The sequence below is a fragment of the Vanellus vanellus genome, assembly GCF_965231255.1.
Source record: "Vanellus vanellus genome assembly, chromosome: 1".
In the NCBI taxonomy this organism is placed as follows: domain Eukaryota; kingdom Metazoa; phylum Chordata; class Aves; order Charadriiformes; family Charadriidae; genus Vanellus; species Vanellus vanellus.
Window position 1 is genome coordinate 123298487 of NC_138905.1, and position 19685 is coordinate 123318171.

The following is a 19685-nucleotide window of genomic DNA, read 5'->3' on the forward strand; positions in this document are numbered from 1 at the left end:
TAAATGGGTGTTCTGTAATCTGCAGCATGTATATGAGAGCATGCAATGTTTCTGCTCCTTGAGCATGAGAAACCAAGAGTACATCCACATTGCAGCATGAGAATGACTGCAGCACAGTGCAGTTTAAATTAGCTGGTGGGGGAAAGTGGGAGCAATCTCAAAACAGCAGCTCACAGCTCAGCAAAGGTGATTTATGCTTCCCCTGTCTGTGTGAATACAGACTGAAAGATGGGAAAACATTGCTATCATACTTCTTCCTTCCTAACATGTACTGTCCCTTGAAATCTGGGGTCTTGTTTTAAGGGCTCCTTTGCTTTTCCCTGCACTAGTGATTGCAATTCTGTGATGGTCTTGGGAAGGGGCTGGGGCTTCATTGGGCTGACTTTCCCGTGCCGGCTGAAGCACCCAAGCACTGGAGTTGGCAGTGGGAGGTGAGGAGCTATCGGCGCAAATGCTCCCACTGCCACAACAGCTCAGGCAGTAATGGGATCCCCACAGGATCCCCGTGGTGTCTCTGTCCAAGTTATGTTCTCAAGGGGAAAGGGGTTGGGAAAACCGTGCTCTGCTGTGTCCATCCCACGAATCAGGACGGGCAGACCTAATTCTGCAAGGACAGTCACTTTTGCATCTCCCATTTGCCTGAAGTTTATGCAGCAGTACAATCCTTATGAATTTGCAACAAAAAATAATGCCCCAGTGTAAATCTGAGAGGCAAGCTGGGTTTTCTTCTGTCCATAAGTTGTTGCATTGTTCGTGGGCACTCTGGCACCGTGTGCTGATGGTGTAGAGTCATTGTGAGCCAGACCTTCCAAAAGTGGGTGGCAATTCTGGGTGTCCCACCCAAGAAACACGAAAGGGGTCTCCTTTCCAGAGAGTGTTGCCTGAAAATAAGCCACCTCTCAGAGACCCAGCCACCTCAAAAGACAACTTCTGAGAAACCTTGACTGTAATCTGCAAGCAGAGGAAGGCAGGCAAGGAGTCATTCGCAAATGCTACCACTGTTCAAAAGACCAGAATGACTTTTTGGTTAAATGCCTCACCGTCAGAGGTGGAAGTCTGGGGATGCCACATTGCAGGGGGGTTGCGGATGTCTTCTTTCCTCTGTCGTTTTCTGTTATGTCTCCCTCCTATTTCTTTCAGAGAAAGAAGAATTGTTCCAGAATTTATTAGGACAGATTGCTGAGCAGTTCTCGAGGTAAGAATCAGAACATCATTATTAATTTAAAATGCTATTTCTTTTATCAGCCTGAAGTGAAATTTTCACAGGAGGCAGAGGGGCATTTAAGATCTCTTTCAAATCCCGCTCTTCCTGCCAAATTTAGGCGTGGTATGCATGTTATTTCCTGCTGACAGCAATACAGTACCTTAATCCAAAAGTGATTTTGGCAATTATCTTTGATCTAAAATGGAGATCAAGTAGTAAATATAAATGTTCTTATCGTGCTCCTGCCTTCTTAGGAAGCAAAAGAAATGCTTCTTCATTGAATAGTCAAATCACCTGATTTGTTTCATTATTCCCTTTATCACCCAAACATGTCTCTCCTCCAAGAGGATTTCTCAACACCTGTATGGATGCTTAGTTTATTCCAGCTGGTTTCAATGAGACAGATCAATCCCAGGACAGCTCAGCAAATCACCAGCATAACTCAAAAGGAGGAGGGCTTCCGAGCATGCAGACATCAAGATGCTGCTGTTAGGCAAATCATTATCAATTTAACTTTGCTTCCCTGGGGGGTACAATAACAAGTCACTGCTGAGAGAGGGGGTGATGAAGTGTTGCAGAGCCACAGTACTTTCCCAGGGCCATAACAAAATCATTTGTTGTTAATTTTTCTGAAAATTAAACCTGGGTGTATTTTCTGCCCAAATGTTAGCATATTCTTTTCCCTATGGCAACTGTGTTAGACAGATCAATCCCCTGAAAAATACAGACATTTCTAACAAAAGTCCTTTGTACCTAGGGTAGGTATGGCACTAAATGTATAACATTAATACATGAGGGTTTTCTTTTCAGGGTTTTTAAAATCAATGAGCTGAAAACGGAAGTAGCTAATCACTTGGCAATGCTGGAGAAAAAGGTTGAATGTGAGTGTCCCTTTCTTCATATTGCAGTGGGAACCGGTGCCTCAGACCCCCCTCATCACCTCGCTGCCCTCATACCCCCCCTCTGTCCTGCTCCTCACAGCCCCTCTGCTTTCTCCAACTGCTCGTAATTTGGCTGGCCTGGAGCCCAAAAGGCAGCCAGCCCGGGGGATGGCAGGAGCCTGTGGTGGCACCCACTGGCGGGGAGAGGCCAGGGAGGGACATCTGATGTTGCAGGTGTCCGAGTGCTTCCCAGCCTCCCCTCTGAGGGGCCGCCGAGCCCTCCGCTGAGCTTTGGGCCTGGGGGCCATGGCCTCCTGCTACCATGTCCCTGTGGCAGAAGGTCTCCATCACCCACCTCCCCATCCCCTACCTCTGAGCCTCCTTGGCCAGCCCTCCCATGCCCCGCCATGCCCCAGCCCCATCTCCCCTGCACCCAGCAGGGGGGTCACCCTCCCATGCATGGGCACGGGCATTCCCAGCACACCATCACCCCACACACACGCTGGCGCTCGCCCCTGCGTTCTGTAACACAGGAAGGTAACGCGGCTGCCTTCCTTCTACGTTAAGCCGGGTGTTTGCACAGGTCGAACACGTGTTGCAGAGACTCTTCTCCCTTCAGACATGCATGGGCTGCCTTACAAAGCAGTCGGGTCAGTCCTTACTGCTGACCGAGCCCCGAGAGCCGGCTGGATTTCTGCTCAGTGCCATGCTGCGCGCCCCGCTCTGCCGGGAAAGGGCCCGCCATGGGGCCAGGCCGCTCCCCGGCCGCAGGCCCCGCACGCTGCAGCCACAGCACAAACAGCAGCGCCAACGCCCCAAGCCTGCGTCAACAGGCGGCACGTGAGCCACCACGGTCTGCAGAAGGGCAGCCGGAGGCCACATCTGGTTGCCTCACCAGGCAGCCACCACCGGGCCGCGAAAGGCAGGGCTTCCACCCCTGGCTGGACATATTGCCCGGCAGGATGCTAGGCAGCGTCAGTTTTCTCGCTCAATCAGTTTGTTGACAGCAAGACAACTGTGTTCGGTGACTGTGCAACAACCAAGTTAACTTCATCTGGTCAAAGAGTTCCATTTTGGGTTTTTTTCCCCCCCAGGCAACATCTGAGTTGTTGTTTTTCAGTATGTTGTGCAGAACACGGGCCCCAGAAAGGCAGGGAGGGGGTATGGGTAAGGCACTGTCACCCAGCACCATTTTGACACCAAAGGCCACGTCCTCACTGATAACGCAGCATTTAAGTCAGGAGAAGGCAGAGTCTTCCCCAGCACTACAGCTGCAGCAGCCGGCCTGGGAAAAAAAAAACAAAACAAAACAAAACAAAACAAAACAAAACCAAACCAAAGTTTCTGGTTCATGGAAGAAGTTGTTTTCTTGAAATTCCCCCCAACCAGAAGCTACCTTGACCCTGCAGCTGCTCAGTGAGACTGATGCCTTTGTCAGCAGGGGGAGGAAAAAACGTCCTTATTCGAAGAGCAGCTGCAGGGGAACCACCCCCGGGGGCCACCCCAGCCGCAGGCTTCTGGTGTGGTGGGAGCCCACCGGCGATGTCCATGGAGGGAGCACCCGGCGGCGTGCCTACCCCCAGCATAGACCTGCACAAGCAGCACGGGTAGCCATCCCTCCCAGTCTGCTTGGCTGCAGTTTACCCAAGGCTCCTCTAATTTATTCTTCTGTCCAAAAGAAGAAAAAAAAAAATGGGGGAAGAAAAAAAAAAGAAAAATTAGCTCAGTCACTCTGCATTTTCTGTGAAACTTCTGACTGACTCCAGTCCTCAGGGCTAAATGCCATGGACTGAAGCAAATGAGGCAAGCATTCCTGTGGGTCTTCCTATCCCCTTGGCAGCCCAGGCAAGCAAATATCCCAGCCAGCTAGGGGCTGCTTTTGGCCACTGGCTCTCCCCGATGACCCCCTGGGACACCTGGCTGCACCCTGCACACACGCTGCCTTTCAGCACTGGCACTGTGGAGGGAGATAACAAAGATTTGGAAATAATGAAGATTTGCATGCTGCTGTCAGTGGGCAAGTGTTGTGTGCTTGCACTCTCCAGCACTTTATTGCTGGTTTAGGGAAGGCAGCCTACCCAGAGCTGCCATGCTGTGCCGTGAACTGAATTCACTGGTCCCCAGACAAGGTTTCTTTCTGTAAGTGGGTCTCACCGCTGCTGGAAATAGCAGGAGATGTAGCAATCTGCTGCCATTCTGCCTGAGTGCTCGCAGTCCCAGCTCCAGCAGCCTCAGCCTGTGGGAAGGAGCTCCCTGGGTTGCCTGTCTACAAGTGCACCCATCTGCTCGAAATTGGACTTCCAGAATTTGCAACAGAGCCAAATCTGAAACATTTTGAAATAATCTCGGGTTTTCATGTTTAAAAAGCAGAACTGTGAGAGAAAGGGAATGTCCAGCTTCCGTACTCGAGCTGGGCTCCCGGAGGTTGCTTTCAGAGCTGTGTTTCAGTGCTGGATTCAGCCCAAGGATTTCCTTAGACAGCACAGGGTCTTTTTAGAAGGTATTTCTTGCTGCAGAATAATATAATGGGCCCTTAATCAGTACACATGACAAGGCCATTTATCATTTACAAGCCAAATGTGAAAAGAATTGTGCTTTTGTTTTGCCTTTTCTCCTACCTCCTTCAGAGATCCCTTTTCCACCACTTTCACGTGTGACCTCCAGGATTTCTTCCCCAGAGGGGACGTGTGTGTGGGGATAAGTGCTCATGGCAGCACTACATCTGCACCTCACATAAAATGTTCTTAGCTTCCTTCCCATTACTGTCTAGAGACCGCATCGCAGAGATGTGTTTTCAAGAAGCCAAATCTTTTAACTGATTTTTAAGTCCTATCTAAAGCTTGTGACTTCCCCTTGGAAAACACATCCACGCAGGACAAGCTCTGAGGATGCTTTGTCCCGTGGCTTGACTTACTCTGCTGCAGTGTTCGCACAGCAGCCCACACATGAATAAGGAAGCTGGCAAAAACCCTTTACAATTTGTAAGCATCTCACATCTACCTTAAGAAAATAATTATGTAAATTCTCTGCTCCCCTGGAGAGATTTTGGAAGAAAACTAGAGACACAATACAAAAAATAAAGCTCAGGGCTGCCATTTTGCACTATAACTCCTCTTCTCTCTGCAGTTGCCTGCCTCACTACCCTGTTGGTCTGATAGCTCTGCTTTGCTCCCACTACTTCAAATAGGCACCGGCCACCATTTAGACAGTTTGGCAAATGGGCTACCCACAAACTTCTCCCAGGTGAATGCACCAGGGTGGTATATTGCAGCACAGGGCTTCCAGGTCAACTGCAGATGATCATTTGCAGTTGAACGAGTACCCAGAAAAGTGCAGCCAGGTATTCAGAATGAAGATATTGAATAAGCAGGGCAGCATCTTGCCTGTATCATCACACTGTGATCACCCAAAGAAATTCCTTATAACAATGCTAGGCAAAACACATTAATCTGGGAATGGGATTTTTAACTGGAGGGTATCCCTGTAATCAAGTATAAATCCAAACCCTTTCTCTTTCCTCTCCTAATATGTGTCATTTTGGACTCGTTTCATATACCTCTCTGTTTTTGCCCTTTCCCAGTTGCAACAGCAATCTTTGTTGTTACTAACATAAAGAACACAAAACTGAGGTCTCTGCTTATCTACAGAGTTGTGCCCTTCCAAGGCAGTTTTTTATCACTTACATGCTGCCCTCCAGATAAGTGTGATTTTGCCTGTTATTTTCTAAGAAAGTAACTGAATACTGATTGTACCATTGCACATTCCAAGTTCCCTGAACCACAGCTTGTCCGTGCAAACAATGAGTTCAGTAAACAAATGAGCTGTGAAATGATTGCATGTGAATGACATGTACTTAATAAATGGTGCTGTATTATGTCCTTGAGCACGCTGATAGTTCAATGAGAGGGAAAGAAACGAGAGAATATTCTCATACTTGCACTGTGTTAGGTTCTCACAGCTACGTGGAATGAAGTGCACTGCTGCATAAACAGGCAATCAAACTTTTTGCCTTGTGGCCCTCATAATTACATACAGAAGGGGAATATAGGATTTTTTTGTGCCTTATGCAAAAATAACCTTTGATTGCAAAATTGATTGGCAAAAAGTGACAGATCTTCAATAGCTGAAAAAAAACCCAAAATCAATCATTAGAGCAAAACTTTTCAACATCTCTCTCTCTCCTGCATTCTCACTTTGATTTCTCTGTGTCTAGCAATGCCACTCAGAGCTCCTTAATGCTCTGCGTGAACTTTCAAATTAAAACATTTTATCTTAATGGGAATTCTAATCCTATTTGGACGTGTTTGCCGAGCTGCGCTTATCATCCCATCACGGGAGGGATTTTTTGCTCAGGATTTCCTTTGATTCGTGTTCTACAGCAGAGAAGTGAAGGCACTCGAACAGCTGACTGCTGCTAACAATTGTGGAAAAGCTGAGACGTTATAGCTGTTCTGTGAATTAAAATACTGTAGCTATTATCTAAAATTGGCAGCAGAGAATTCCTATGGGTTTTCAAGATATATCGCTTTGGCAGCACCTGCATATGTGAGAACCAGGGCAGACTGTAAGAGCTTGCTGGCTCACTGGATAACCCCACTGTTAAAGCCCTTTGAAATTTTTCACAATTGTGAAACGAGATCCTTCGACTTTCGCCATGGTAACACCCCTGTTGTTTTCCTTTGTTGACAGTGGAAGGCCTGAAAGTAGTGGAGATTGAGAAATGCAAGAGCGACATTAAAAAGATGAGGGAGGAAATGGCAGCAAGAAGCAGCAGGTAAGTTCTGCTTTGGACCTAACCAAAGAAATAAGCATCTGGTTTCAAGCCCTAATGCAACGTTTCCGCAGGATTGAGTTACCTTCTGGGCTTAGACATAAAGGGGCAAGGAAACCAATAACCATTAAGGACAGTGGCTTTAATTTAACATTTGAAGATCTATAGCCATTCATCTGTTAAAATAGCTCAGGCCGTGGGAATAGAGAAAAAGGTCTTGCAACAGAGAGTTATTTTTCAACATACAGAATCGGAATTCTTCATCCAGATTTACTAGGAGAGAGGGAAAGGGAAAAGAAGTTCTGCAAAGTGCAGTGTTTGGTTGGGAACCAGCTAACACTCGAATCGGCTCAAATATATTCTGGGGAAATATCAAATAAATATGTAGCAGCTCTTCTAATTATGATCTCATGCTATTATAAAACATCCATTTCAATTTCAACAAGAAATCGGGAATTTATTTTCTAATTCAAGGGCTCACTGTGATTGTGAAGCTTGGTTTCACTGTAATTAAAACAACAGCAGAAAAAATTGCATTTTGTATGGTATGCGGTCTCGGCTGGAAAGTCTGCCCCCTGTGTCGCTGAAATACCCCATTAGGACAAACAAATCATCGCTGTGAGATTATGAATACTTCTGGGAAGGTTTCTGAAGAGGGATATAGCACATTGCTCAAAGTGTGGGTGAAGGGGATTTTTCTCAGCAAATGTAACTATGCTATCTTGACAGCCCCTCTCCTTTTCTTCATTTGGGGTCAAATTCTCTGACCTTTAATCAAAGCTATTTCCTATTAAGGGCAATGGGAGATTTGCTAAAAGAATTAGGCTTTATAATCACTTGGTTTTATAAATTTTGCTATCCAGATATGTCAGGAGGCACAACATTAATACATCCCTAAGGCCAAATTCGGCTCTCTTACTAGCATAAATGCAGAGTAACATTATTAACCTCAGATATGCTCCAGATTTATACCAGCAGGATGGATTACAGTTTGCCCGGTGACTTGCGTCATTTCGTGTTCAGGTGCGGGAGGAAATCTTAGAAAAATCAGACCTCAGATTGGCGGCAAACGCAAAAACATGTATGCTGTTCTGTGCTGGGTGTGGTGTGAATAAGGTGTGTGCTCATGGACATATCTTTAATTTTCCTCAACTGTTGTAGGGAGCTGGGAGAGCTGCATTTACAAGCATAGTGACATACAGGCAGATAGGGAATTAAAACCAGAAAAAGAAGTTATGGCAGCTTCATGTTCACCCAGTTGCTGCCACACACATCAGGAAGTATGAGACTGTCCCAGCAGCAGCCATGACTCATTCCTGTCCCAGCTCTTGTCACCTTACAATCTGTATTTTGTAGTATAAACAGCAACCCATTAACAAGAAAAACAGGAGTGGGGAGTGCTACTTTTGCCCAGTGCAGCTGAGGTGTAGTCTTTACCAAGGGCTTGTAGTGAGATATGGCAGATGCCAAAAGCCAGAGATCAGCATGGAGCGTGACGCTGGAAAGCTGTGGTAAAAACAGTGCAGTGCTCAGCAGCAGGTAGCACTGGGCACAGATGCTCAAGCTGGCTTGCTCTGGGCTCACGCTGCATAGCTGCTTTGGCTGAAGCAGGAATCTAACTTGCTCTGCTCAGCATCACTTTGCGCCGTATCGATGTGGCAGCTACCTGTCACAGCTCTTCTTGGTTGCCTTGAGCCGGGTCTTCCTCCTCCCAGCTGCACAAAAGCTCCTCATCCTTGCACAAAATTCTGCCCGTGATTATCTGTACCCTGAGAGCTTGGACCTCAAAGCAGCAGCTAGATGCAGCTAGGTTCGGTGTGTAACCAGGGGTGGCTACGAGTCACCTCTTTTAGCTGTAAGAGTGAGGAGAGGATGCTCCTTAGTGGCTGGCCATTTAGAAGTACCCCACTGGGAGCTGCTGAGGAATGAGTTGTGGTTCCCTATTCCCGAACAACCCTGGATCCACAGGAGCCATGCCAGTAGCCCACAGTGACCCCAGGCTAACAGTCTTCACCCCAGAGTAGCTGAGTGAGCTCTCTCCCATTGGCGTGATATGTGCATGCTGTGGGGGAAACAGAGGCATCCCAGGGCAAGTGGAAATGGTTTTGCTCCTATTTAGACTTGTCATCCCTTGTGCAATATCATTTGCTAGATAATGCATTACAGTTGCAATTAGGGATCACATCTAAATTTAATTAATATACGTAAATATGTGTGAGTCCATATATTCCTTCAATAATATCACGGTGTACACAGCTGTATTATTGTATGTTTACATATTCTTACACTTGCTGATACATTACCAAACAACAGAGTACAGATGAACAGCTAGGTTTATAAAAGTCATCACGCACTGTGAATTGCGCATCTCTCCTCTTCAGAAGAGCAAAGCAGCCCCACTTGCATCCCCTCAAATTGCTTTATTTTGCTAGTCTGCTTTTTGCGCTCACCACTAGCAGATGCTAATAACATTATAGTGTCATTTAAAATAATGATCATTTGCAGTTACAGTTTTACATTTGTTAAGGTCTGATGCATCATGACTCTGGTGTGTTCCCCAGTGTGGTAGGATGAAGGCTTCAGTGTCTTACTACAGCTGGGAATTAGAGATAGTTGGCTGACCCTCAGCTAACCCTGGCAACCAGCTCCAATTAGGGCAAGGAATGCCCCAGTCTCACTATTTTTATCCTACTAATACCCCTCACAGTGGAGTTTTGAGGAAACAGCTTTAGAAAAGATTAAGACAGCTTTTCACCAACTGAGAATCTCTTTAACCAGGGCAGGAAAAGGCAGCTGGTTGAAGCCAGCTGACCACCATGAACTGTAAGATGACATAACTTTTGCAGGATTCAGACAACACCATCAGAAACGATAGCAGATACCAATGTTAAGAGGAGAAAAGAAAAGGGACCCGGACCAATTCCCAACAGAGAAGACAGGCACTACAAAGAGATGCAATACACAATACACAGAATAATTTAAAAAGGGACAAATAAAGTTAATGAAATACTTTTGTTTGCTTCTTTTGGGGGGTTTCTTTTAGCTCCATTTGGCAGGAGGCTTGAGAAATGAGAAAGGATAATCCAAATGTTAGGACTACAGGGATAAATGCAAAATGCAAACAGATCAACCTCACGTGAGAGTTGTTAAAGTCCATGTGACCAACTACCTGGGAAACATGTGTTGAGTTAAAGTATCACAATTGCCACGGGCAATACCGCAGAGCTCCTAGTTTTATTCTGCCCTCAGTGGCTGTAAGGCAAGAAATTGCTCTCACACTGCAACACAGCTACCTAGAAGTTCTGCAAAGGCTGTAAGGCTGGTGTGGCACCTCCCACCATCATGGTCCTCTGCTCAGGTGGGGTAACATCAGCTTGGCTCTTCCGCATATGAAGGAAGGAAGAGTAGATATCTCGCAGTGAGTGCTGGTGTTGTTAACCAGGTAAGTGTTAATTACCTGTAATTGCTGGCAGAAGCTGCTTTCCTTCAGGACTGGGTTGCCAAGCAGACTGTGTCTGCCGAGCCTGTGCCTTGCTGCTGTTGTCCCACCTGAATGCCAGCAGGCAAGATGGTCATGGCATCAAAATGGATGGTCTTACCCAAGCTTTTACGAGGCCTGGAGCTGGGCTGCAATAAGCCATGGGCTCAGTGGGTGCCTACACTAGTAAATAACAGGCGTGCCAGTGTCCATACTCAGCGTGTCCCCTGGCAGGGCTCTGCTGTCCTTGGACCACTATGCCCGCCAAAGACAGCAGGGAAAGGAAAGTTACTTGGTTTAAATAGAAGTGATTGGGTATCCAAGGATACATGCCCAAAGACAGATGCTCCTCACTTGAATTCAAATCGATGGAGAAGGGGCAACGAGGGTGTTGCATAAGGGGAGAAAATCCTGAAGAGGATCACACTTTGAGCAACATCACATTAGAAAGGGAGAGGTTGAAGAGTGGGGTGATTCTCCGAACAATGCCTACTGAGACACCAGGTTACTTCTGGCATTTTTTGAGGCACTGTCATTCTGTTTCCACAATGTTAAGAGCTAAATATTTCATTTCAGGACTAACTGTCCCTGCAAGTACAGCTTTTTGGATGAAAACAAGAGGCTGACTCCCCGGCGGGATGTACCATCCTACCCAAAGGTACCACTCAATTCTTGCTCTTCCCAGAATCTTACCACACACTTGCCATCCTGACAAGTGCTGGTTTACAATGCATGACTCCCTAGCCATCTACCTCCTAGTTATTCTAAATCTACTGCCTGATCCAAAATCCCTGAAAGATGATAGAAAAAACTGTCGTTGCCTGCGGTGACTTAAAGTTGGATCCTCAATAGTCTTTACTACTTGAAAGCTTATTAGTGTTTGAAATGTTAATGAACATTTTGGATTTGTCAACATTTAACGTTCTTTTGTCTAGTTATATTTGTTTATTTTCCATGCTCATAGCAATCAAAAATAGCCTATAATGTTGTACTCTAATTGAAAATAGTGCTGCTGCCTGTTTTCTCCTAATGGATTATTTTTTAATTTAAAAAGTAATTTATGGGGATGCTTTACCTAGGGAAACAAAGAGAAAATGCGACATTGGATTCTCTCCAGAATGATTCATTGTCCCTGTGAAAATGAGTTAGTGTATTTGCCAGAGAAAACAGTAATGTTTAAAGAAAAATGTCTACTGGGCAAGTACAAGCACAAATCCACAGTGATGAATGGGGCTGAAACCATGAAGCACACAGGATCTTTGGTCCTAGCACCAGCAATCTTTGCCCACAGGAATTATTCAAAGCTACCAGGTTATGTCTGCTCTGTGCCCAGCTCACACTTTGACAAAACACCAGCTCACACATGTGCAAATCATAGTTTGGCAGTGGGCATTTGCTTGCACACATCAAAGCTGGCTCAGCCACTCTGAAGTTCACGTGGGCCCATGTGATGGAGGTGGATGATATGGACGTGCATCCTTGCATATCTGTCTTCAGAGCCTTACAGAGCAATGAGTTTTAAGTTCTGCTGTTTATTCTGCTCTGGCTAGCAAAAGTGACCTCTAGGTCTCTGAAGCAGACATCATGAGACTTACATTTCTTTTAATTAACTTTTGCCCAAGAGGCTTGTGTTCCTGATGCTAACACATGTTTTCACAAAACATATCAGTTCTAAGTCAGATTTTTTTCCTTGATAAGTATATACGTCAGATCAAACTCTGATGTACTGCTATGGTATTAGGATCTTGAATTAACAAGCGCTATGAAGAGTTGTACTGACTGACTGCAGAGTAAACTGGTAGTCTGTATTTCTGTATTATCCTTAGACCAAAGCTCATAGGAGTTTTGGTTTCAGGAGTTTGGGTTCTGTTTCACAGATTTGCAAAATTTCGTATCAGTTGTCGGGTACTGGATTTGTCCAATGTCACTGAGGCTAGGAAGTGACGAGTACACTGAAAGAAGATGTCATTACAACAGTGTTATCAAATAACAAATCTGTACTGCTAATTCACAGTTTTCTTGCAGAACGTCATATTAAATATACATTATATATGAAAATGCAAAAATCATTGTCTTCTCAAGAAGGAAAATTAATCTTCAAGGTTATTCTTCCTTGGGTTACGTATCAGCAATTTGATGGCTCAGAAAATTTCATTCACTTTCTCAGTACAGTAAGCCCAAACTAATTAGAGACAGCCATGGTAAATGGGCCAATCAAAGCTACAAGCTTTTTGTGTCCCAGAAAGACTGCGATCAATACAGTCTTGAAAAGATGAATCGGTAGAGTCCAGATCTCCCTTGATCTTTTAACCCTCCACATTCCTTTTTTTCATTTTGTATACAAATTGTAACTGGCCGATGAGCTTGATTTTGTTTTAAGCCTCTGAGCATAATGATAAAAAATCACTTGAATCTTCCAGGCTGACAACCAATTTGAAAATGTGGGCGTTCTTGAAAAAATACTCAAAATGAGGGCATAAATCATCTGAAAGTAAACATATCATACCCACCAGTTAATTTAACACTGTAAGCATAGACACTTCACACCATCCAGCTATGACTGGCTGCATCGAATGTGGCAGATGCTCTGCAGGAGAAGAACCAGTGCAGCCGGGGACACATCTGTGCCCTGTGCCTTTTATATCCCTGTGCTGGATTTACCCACAACCCCATCCATAACACCTCTGCTCTCCTGCCTTTTCTCCTAAATCCTCCACCTCCCTGCTCCGCAAGGATCTCCAGCTGCCTGCCAGCTGGTGCCGTGGCAGGCAGTGAGCTGCCTCGGGGCTTGCTGCCCACCAGGCTTGGGCATCCTGGTGTGACCACAAGCAGCCTGGTGGGGAGGGCGAGGAGGACTGGGCAGGAAGAGGGAGAGATCAATTGCTCTCTCCTTGGGAAACATGGATAAACCCCGTGTGAATGGAAACCCGGGAGTCCCAAGGACAACCCAATAGCAGGTCCCATGACAGGGTGGGGGATCCTTACTTATGCTGACTGCCTTTTTGTCTGCAGTACATGCTGTCCCAGGAGACCATTGAAGCACTTCGGAAACCAACCTTTGACGTCTGGCTGTGGGAGCCCAATGAGGTAAGGATGCCATGTTAGCTGTGTTAGCACTCTTTCTGAGAGCCAACAAGGCCAGAAGAGCCCTTTGGGACAGTCTGCAGGGTTTTTACCTTTTTCTGCCCCTTACTCTCTATACTTTTTTTATTTTCATATCACACCAGAATACAGTACTTTTTCCTAACAGATGCCAGACACATTATGCTGATTATCACATCCTGACTCCTCTTATTTTTTCTTTAATCTCTTCCTAGTAATGTCCCATAACAACTGGTACACTATCATTACTGCCACATGAGTTCTCTCATATCATTTTACCTGAACAAATTGATCCCTTGCAAAGCGTATGCTTAAGCATATCACCAATAACCCCACTCAAATCAATAAAGCAGCGTGCTGCTGTGTGAAGCCAGGCAGAGGTGCAAACATTGATTCACACCCTTTCAGGCAAGGGTTTTTCCGTGCTGTGTTCTGAAGAGGTTGCAAAGCCTATTAGTATTTTCTTATTGCTTCATTTTCTTACTTTTCTTATTGCTATTGCTATTTTTCTTATTGCTGTTAGTATTATTCATTGTTCATCACTTGTATTGCAGAAGGTTCTGGAAAGCCCATGTGTAAACCTCTCTAGAAACACGAAGGAAAAGGATGTTTCTGTAATGGCCAGCTTATAATGTAAAACTAGATTCAGCAAATACGAGCAAATCTCACCTAGGAAAAATGTAAGGGAAAACAGGACTAAACCAGGATTTGAGCGTTGGACTTTTCCCAAGGGAAAAGTTCTAGCAGCAGCCCCAGCAGCAATCACCTTAATTACCTTCTCAACCAGATGTTGTGCATACAAGTGTCATTCTGGCTGATCACCTGTAGATCAACATGACAAGGAAAAATACCCCATGCCCCACCCACAGTAACAGCATATTTCCTTCAGGATATTTCATCTGGCTGGTAACAGATGAACTCTCTGGTTCGGTAACAGATGAACTCTCTGGTTCAGTAACAGAAGGACTCTCTGGTGGCTTTAGGTCCATCTCTCATTCATGCAGGCTGGCAGAGCTTCCCTCGAGTGGCCCGTGTCAAGCTGAGACTGGTGCTCTGCAGTTACTGCTCCCTCCCCAGCCTTTTTCTCTGTACCACGGCCATACAACTGCTCAGGCAGAATGACTCGCCCCTAGTTTTTGAATGCCTGTCAGGTCTTTACAGCAAGAGAGAATTACGACCTGCCAGGTGGACCATAACACTGTTGGCTCGTTGTTGTTCTGACTATTAATAAAGAATAAGGAGAGACAAAAAAACATTATCCATGGATTCTTGTGTGCTGAGGCATAGTATTTTAACACAGTAACTCATTCAGAGTACTAGGAAACACTATATGGTGGCATGAACGAGGCTAACAAGAGGGTGCGGAGATTGGACATGCCCTGAAAGGAGGAGTGCTGCTCAGAAATAAGATACTGCAAAACTCCAGTGAGCCGAGCACCATATGGGTTTATATCTCACCCTTTTAGCTCTGGTTTATGTTTACAGAGAATATTTCAATTCTGTCAATACTTGTTTAGCAATGAGCATTTGCCCACGTGCTCATTGTGGGGCAGGCAGATTATAAACCATAGTCTTCTGTAAGAAAATTAATAATGTGCTCTGCAGCATCTCAATAGACAGAGCAACACAGCAAGCTTGCGTTCTCTTTCTAAATGCTTGCTCACTTTCAAGCCTTAGAAAAGTCCAATATTCGAGCTTTTGCTGTTAACCAAGAAAGCTAAAAATGAAAACTGAGATTCTTATGTGTTCAGGGGCAGGAGCTTTGGGACTCAGAGTCACCCTGCCACTCACCCAAAGCTCTCTTGACAACAGCTGGACAGAGATGGACATTTCTGAGGGTAATTCAGCCCTTCTGGATCAAGTTTATTGGCTCGGAAAGTCTTTTCTGAAACTATTGCAAAAGATATATTCTTCCTCAGGGACTAGGAACAAGACAAGGTTGTCTACAGCAAAATGCTGACCTTGTGATCTGAGCACAATTCAGCTAGTGACATTGTCCCTCAAGTCTTGCAGGAAAATTTCTTTCTTCCTGTTCGGATGACTCAAAACCAGCCCCCTTGTTACTGCATGAACTATGTATATTCCCTGGACAAATATAAAGTTTCATTAGATGAAATCATTTTTCTGGAGAGTTTTTAAGAGCCTAAATAACAGAAAACTAACTAAAAATGTCTCCAAGGCCATATTTGTGACATTACGCTCATCACATTAAAACTCCTGGATCAGCCTACAGTCTAAAAGAACTGCATCTGCTAATATAATGGCTACATTTCATCCCCTGCAGATTTTGCCTTCATAAATGGGAATAGAGATACATAAACTCCTGAACTCCTGGAATTCTGCTCATTTCTGACCAGCTGTTAAGTGCCCAGACACATCAGATTGTCAATACCTTTCTTTCGCAGCATTTTCAAACCCAGAAGATTAAACAGGAATGGTAGTGCTAAACTACCTGCATCCACCTTCCTACCACACAGCAGATGTTGTCTCAAAAAGAGCAGCCTGCCTTTATATTTCAGCTGTTGGGATTCATAGTTACAGCTTATGGGGGTGGATGGTCACAAACCTGCTGCAGTTCTGTAGTGTTAGAACGAGACATCTTTTGTTAATCAAGAAATTTGAGTTAAGATTTAGGAACTCACAAGAAGTCATAAAGAAAGAAGATATTGACACATATCTAGAATAAACTTTTCTTTAAGGATCTTTTATTTTCTGCTGTCATTTTCTACACAGCTAGAGCCTGACCCATTGCTGTACAGCTAGGGCCTTTGGAAAAAATCCCAGTGATTTCATTGACCATTAGAACATATCCCGGCTGAATTAGAAAAATGGTAATACTCTTTTGTGAGGTGGAATTGCTATGATACACATGAATCACATTGTTAAAGAGAGCTGGTGTGATTCAAAGCCCTACACAAAACCTATGAAGTCAACAGCAATCTGTATGCTTCAAAAAGCTTTCAGAAACTTTGTCTCCCCTCTTGCACTGTCTTTAATCATGCAATCTTTGAACATCTTTCTTTCATCTTCACAAGAGGGATCTGCAATTATTAGATGCTTGCAAGGAAGAAATTCACTCTGCGATGTATTGTAAAGTGATATTTACCAAGCCAATAACCTGTCTGTTCCTGGCTGCAGATGCTGAGTTGTTTGGAACATATGTACCATGATCTTGGGTTGGTAAAAGACTTCAACATCAATCCTATCACATTGAAGAGGTGGCTGGTAAGTATTTGAAATTACTGATATTTGCAATTTTTCAAATTCAAAAATCAATAAACAAAACATTTATTTACGGAATTAACACGACTCATGAGTAATCCCACTGAAAGCAGTCAATCTATACAAATTCTTAAAATGTAAGTACTTCAGCAAACGTTTGCATTCTTGTACTAACAGATGACTTTTTCTTCAACTGTTTTACCTTTGTTTGATGAGCTTTCTATTACTGAAAGCAGTTCATTTCTGGTGAATGCTCTTGGTACCTAATGTAAATGGAGACAAGATAACTGTCTTCAGATATGGCCAAAAAAGCCAGTATGTGCAATAATCATTAGGTATGCTAAACCACAGGGAGTAAAAGAGCAAGGCAGGAAGGAAAATGAATTGCTGAGAAGTCAACTAACTTCCTTTGCCTTGTTTTTTAATGTTAAGCAAGTTGCAGAGATTCAAGACATGATAAAGATGAGATCATACCTAAACTACGATGCCTAAAGAAGAAACAGTGGAGTATTTAAAAATCAATAAGCTATCAGGTCCAAGGGAGATCATAAGCAAGAATTTTCTAGAAAGCTGGAGAATATATTGGCTTTCTCAGAAAAACCCATCATATTCCTACAGAACTGTAGAACTGTAAATATTTTACCCATTGTTTAAAAAGGATCTAGGGATAGCCTGAAGAACTCTAGTTAGTAAAACTTACATCTCTACCTGACAAACTGATTGAAACAATGATTAAAAACATCATGATGTGAAGTTTGTTATACAGATGTTTCATACGATTCCTGTAGTGAAGAATTATATCTCACTAATGTCTTCTAGTTACCTGAAGAGTATGGACAGAATAGAGGGAACTGTTTTACCTAATTGATGTAGACTCCCAGAAAGGCCTGAGCAAATTCCACAAATTCAGAAGGTGGCTAGAAAACACAAAGCAGAGCACTGAAATCATCATATACGAAGTACAGCAAGAGCAAAAAGCACCTGGGCACCAGCGGCTGCAGGGCAGTGATGGTCACTGCTTGGTGTGCTGCTGCTCGCTGAAGCTCACAAGGCATTAGAGTGATCAGAGACTTGAATACGGGATAAAATGAACCAGTGTTACCATGTCTCCATAGAAAGCATAAGGCTTTCCTGGAATTTATGCCCAGGACTGGTTAAGTCTTTGTAGAAAAATGGTATGACTACTATACAGGAGATATAAAAAATGATCGAGACCTAGGAAATCTCTCCCCAAAGAAGGCAGATGAAAATCTCAGTACTGTTGACCTTAGAAAGCAGCTGAACAGAAGGGGTGAGATGAAGCCCAATACAATTAATGATAGCACAGAGTAGATAAAACAGATCTCCTCCTCTTGTCTCACAGCCTGAAAACATGGGAAATAAGGTGATATGTCAACACACATCAACACGCCACCTACACACGTTACTGCAGGCAGCTCCCTGTTAGCTTGTATCTCCAAGTAATTTGTTACCACTAGCATTTAAGACAACCTCGTTCTGAACAAGGTGACTTTATTATGTATTTCCTGCAAAGGTAAGACAGGGTGAGATTTCCTTTCTTAAACATTAGCTTCACAGAAAGAAAGATGATTAAAAAAAGCCCCAAGGACTCTGCTTCAGATTATGATACCTCCCCAGACACATTATGGGCACCAGTGTGAAAATAAGTGGGTGAGAAAAAGCCACCTCATGCATACGCTTACTTTCTTTCTCCCACAGCCACTGGCTACAGAAGTGTTCCAGAAAGGGGAATAAAGGATGACTAATACAACCCAGTCACTCCAGCTCTTCAGTGCTCTGAGTCAAGAGTCCCCTGGGATGCTCTGGGCTCCACTGCTGGATGTATACATTACATCTGTGCAGTGTTGTACGGTGCCTAGGCATGACCATGGTGTCCATGTGGAGGCTGTGAGATACTGCCCACCACCTGTGAGCCTGGCTGCCAACCATATCGTGCTATTAGTTATTAATTTTAAAATTATGTAATATATTTCTAAAGTCCTTGATGCAGAATAATCTGAAGACCTTTTGCAATGAAGCCCCCAAATATTGAATAAGCATTGAAAACACACAGTTCTCTTGACCTCGTCCAGAACTTTGAGGCTTCCTAGATGTCAGGTTGCAGGTTGAAGGGCTTGATCCTGGTGGGGCTTGAGGTGTCTTGAAGTAAATTCACTATTTAGCTGGAGAAGGGGGTACTAATTCCACCCATGTAATTAATTCAGGTTCAGTAATTGAACCACATCCATAAGGGCTCTCTAAGGTCCAGGCTACAGAGGATTCAGTAGAAGGGGTCCAGCAGTGCTGCTGATGCTTGGTTGTTTTGTGCCGGACAGGATACCAAAGGCTATCCAGTGCACTGGAAGAACAACTGTGGCACGTGTTAACCCAGCTGTGCCAGCTTCACAGAGCTAGCCCGGTTGACAGTAGTGTGGACAGATGGAAAGACAAGCTTTAGCTTGCATTTGTAACGAGGGCACGTAGCCAGGATCTGTAGAAAGTTAAAACACACAAAAATCACTCCCATGTGCCTATGTGGCTAAATCTCTCCTGTGCTGCCTAGTGTAGGAAATCCACACAGGTATGCTAGTGCACGTGCATTCACATCTTCACTTTGCCAAGCAACACATCCCAAAGTGCCACCTCTGGGCATTTGCTAATGAAATAACCACTACATTTCAGCCCTGAAGATTCAAAGCTGCAATTTGCATTCAGTGATAGAGGGCAACAGGGATGTACTTCACATCTTTAGTAACACGCAGTTCTTCACACAACCCAAAGTCACCGTTTAACCACCGCACGTTTTGAAATACAAATTCAGGATGAAAACAGGGTCGTATCTCAAGACTGAGATGCACTTGCAGCTGTGCTGGGATGTTTACCCGTCGCTAGCTGGTATGACAGATAATTTGCTATGAGCTTTACCTGCTGACAAATTCTTGAAAGACAGTAATCTGTCACCCTCCCCCAAGAAGGCAGAGACCGTCAGAGGGCCTTGTGCTGTCACTCTGTCCTAGCAGAAAATAA

At 44.3% G+C, this 19685-nt stretch overlaps 1 protein-coding gene across 1 annotated transcript in view; it reads left to right on the forward strand.

Moving 5' to 3' along the window:
* The window catches only part of PDE9A (phosphodiesterase 9A), a gene marked incomplete at its 5' end in the record, with an annotated part of 51454 nt that overhangs the window by 23869 nt on the left and 7900 nt on the right, over nt 1-19685 (forward strand). Inside the window, 6 exons of the mRNA XM_082483954.1 lie at nt 1141-1195; nt 2015-2085; nt 6775-6859; nt 10911-10992; nt 13347-13421; nt 16575-16661. Coding sequence (XP_082340080.1) covers nt 1141-1195; nt 2015-2085; nt 6775-6859; nt 10911-10992; nt 13347-13421; nt 16575-16661 — 455 coding nt within the window. The remainder of the gene's footprint in view (nt 1-1140; nt 1196-2014; nt 2086-6774; nt 6860-10910; nt 10993-13346; nt 13422-16574; nt 16662-19685) is intronic.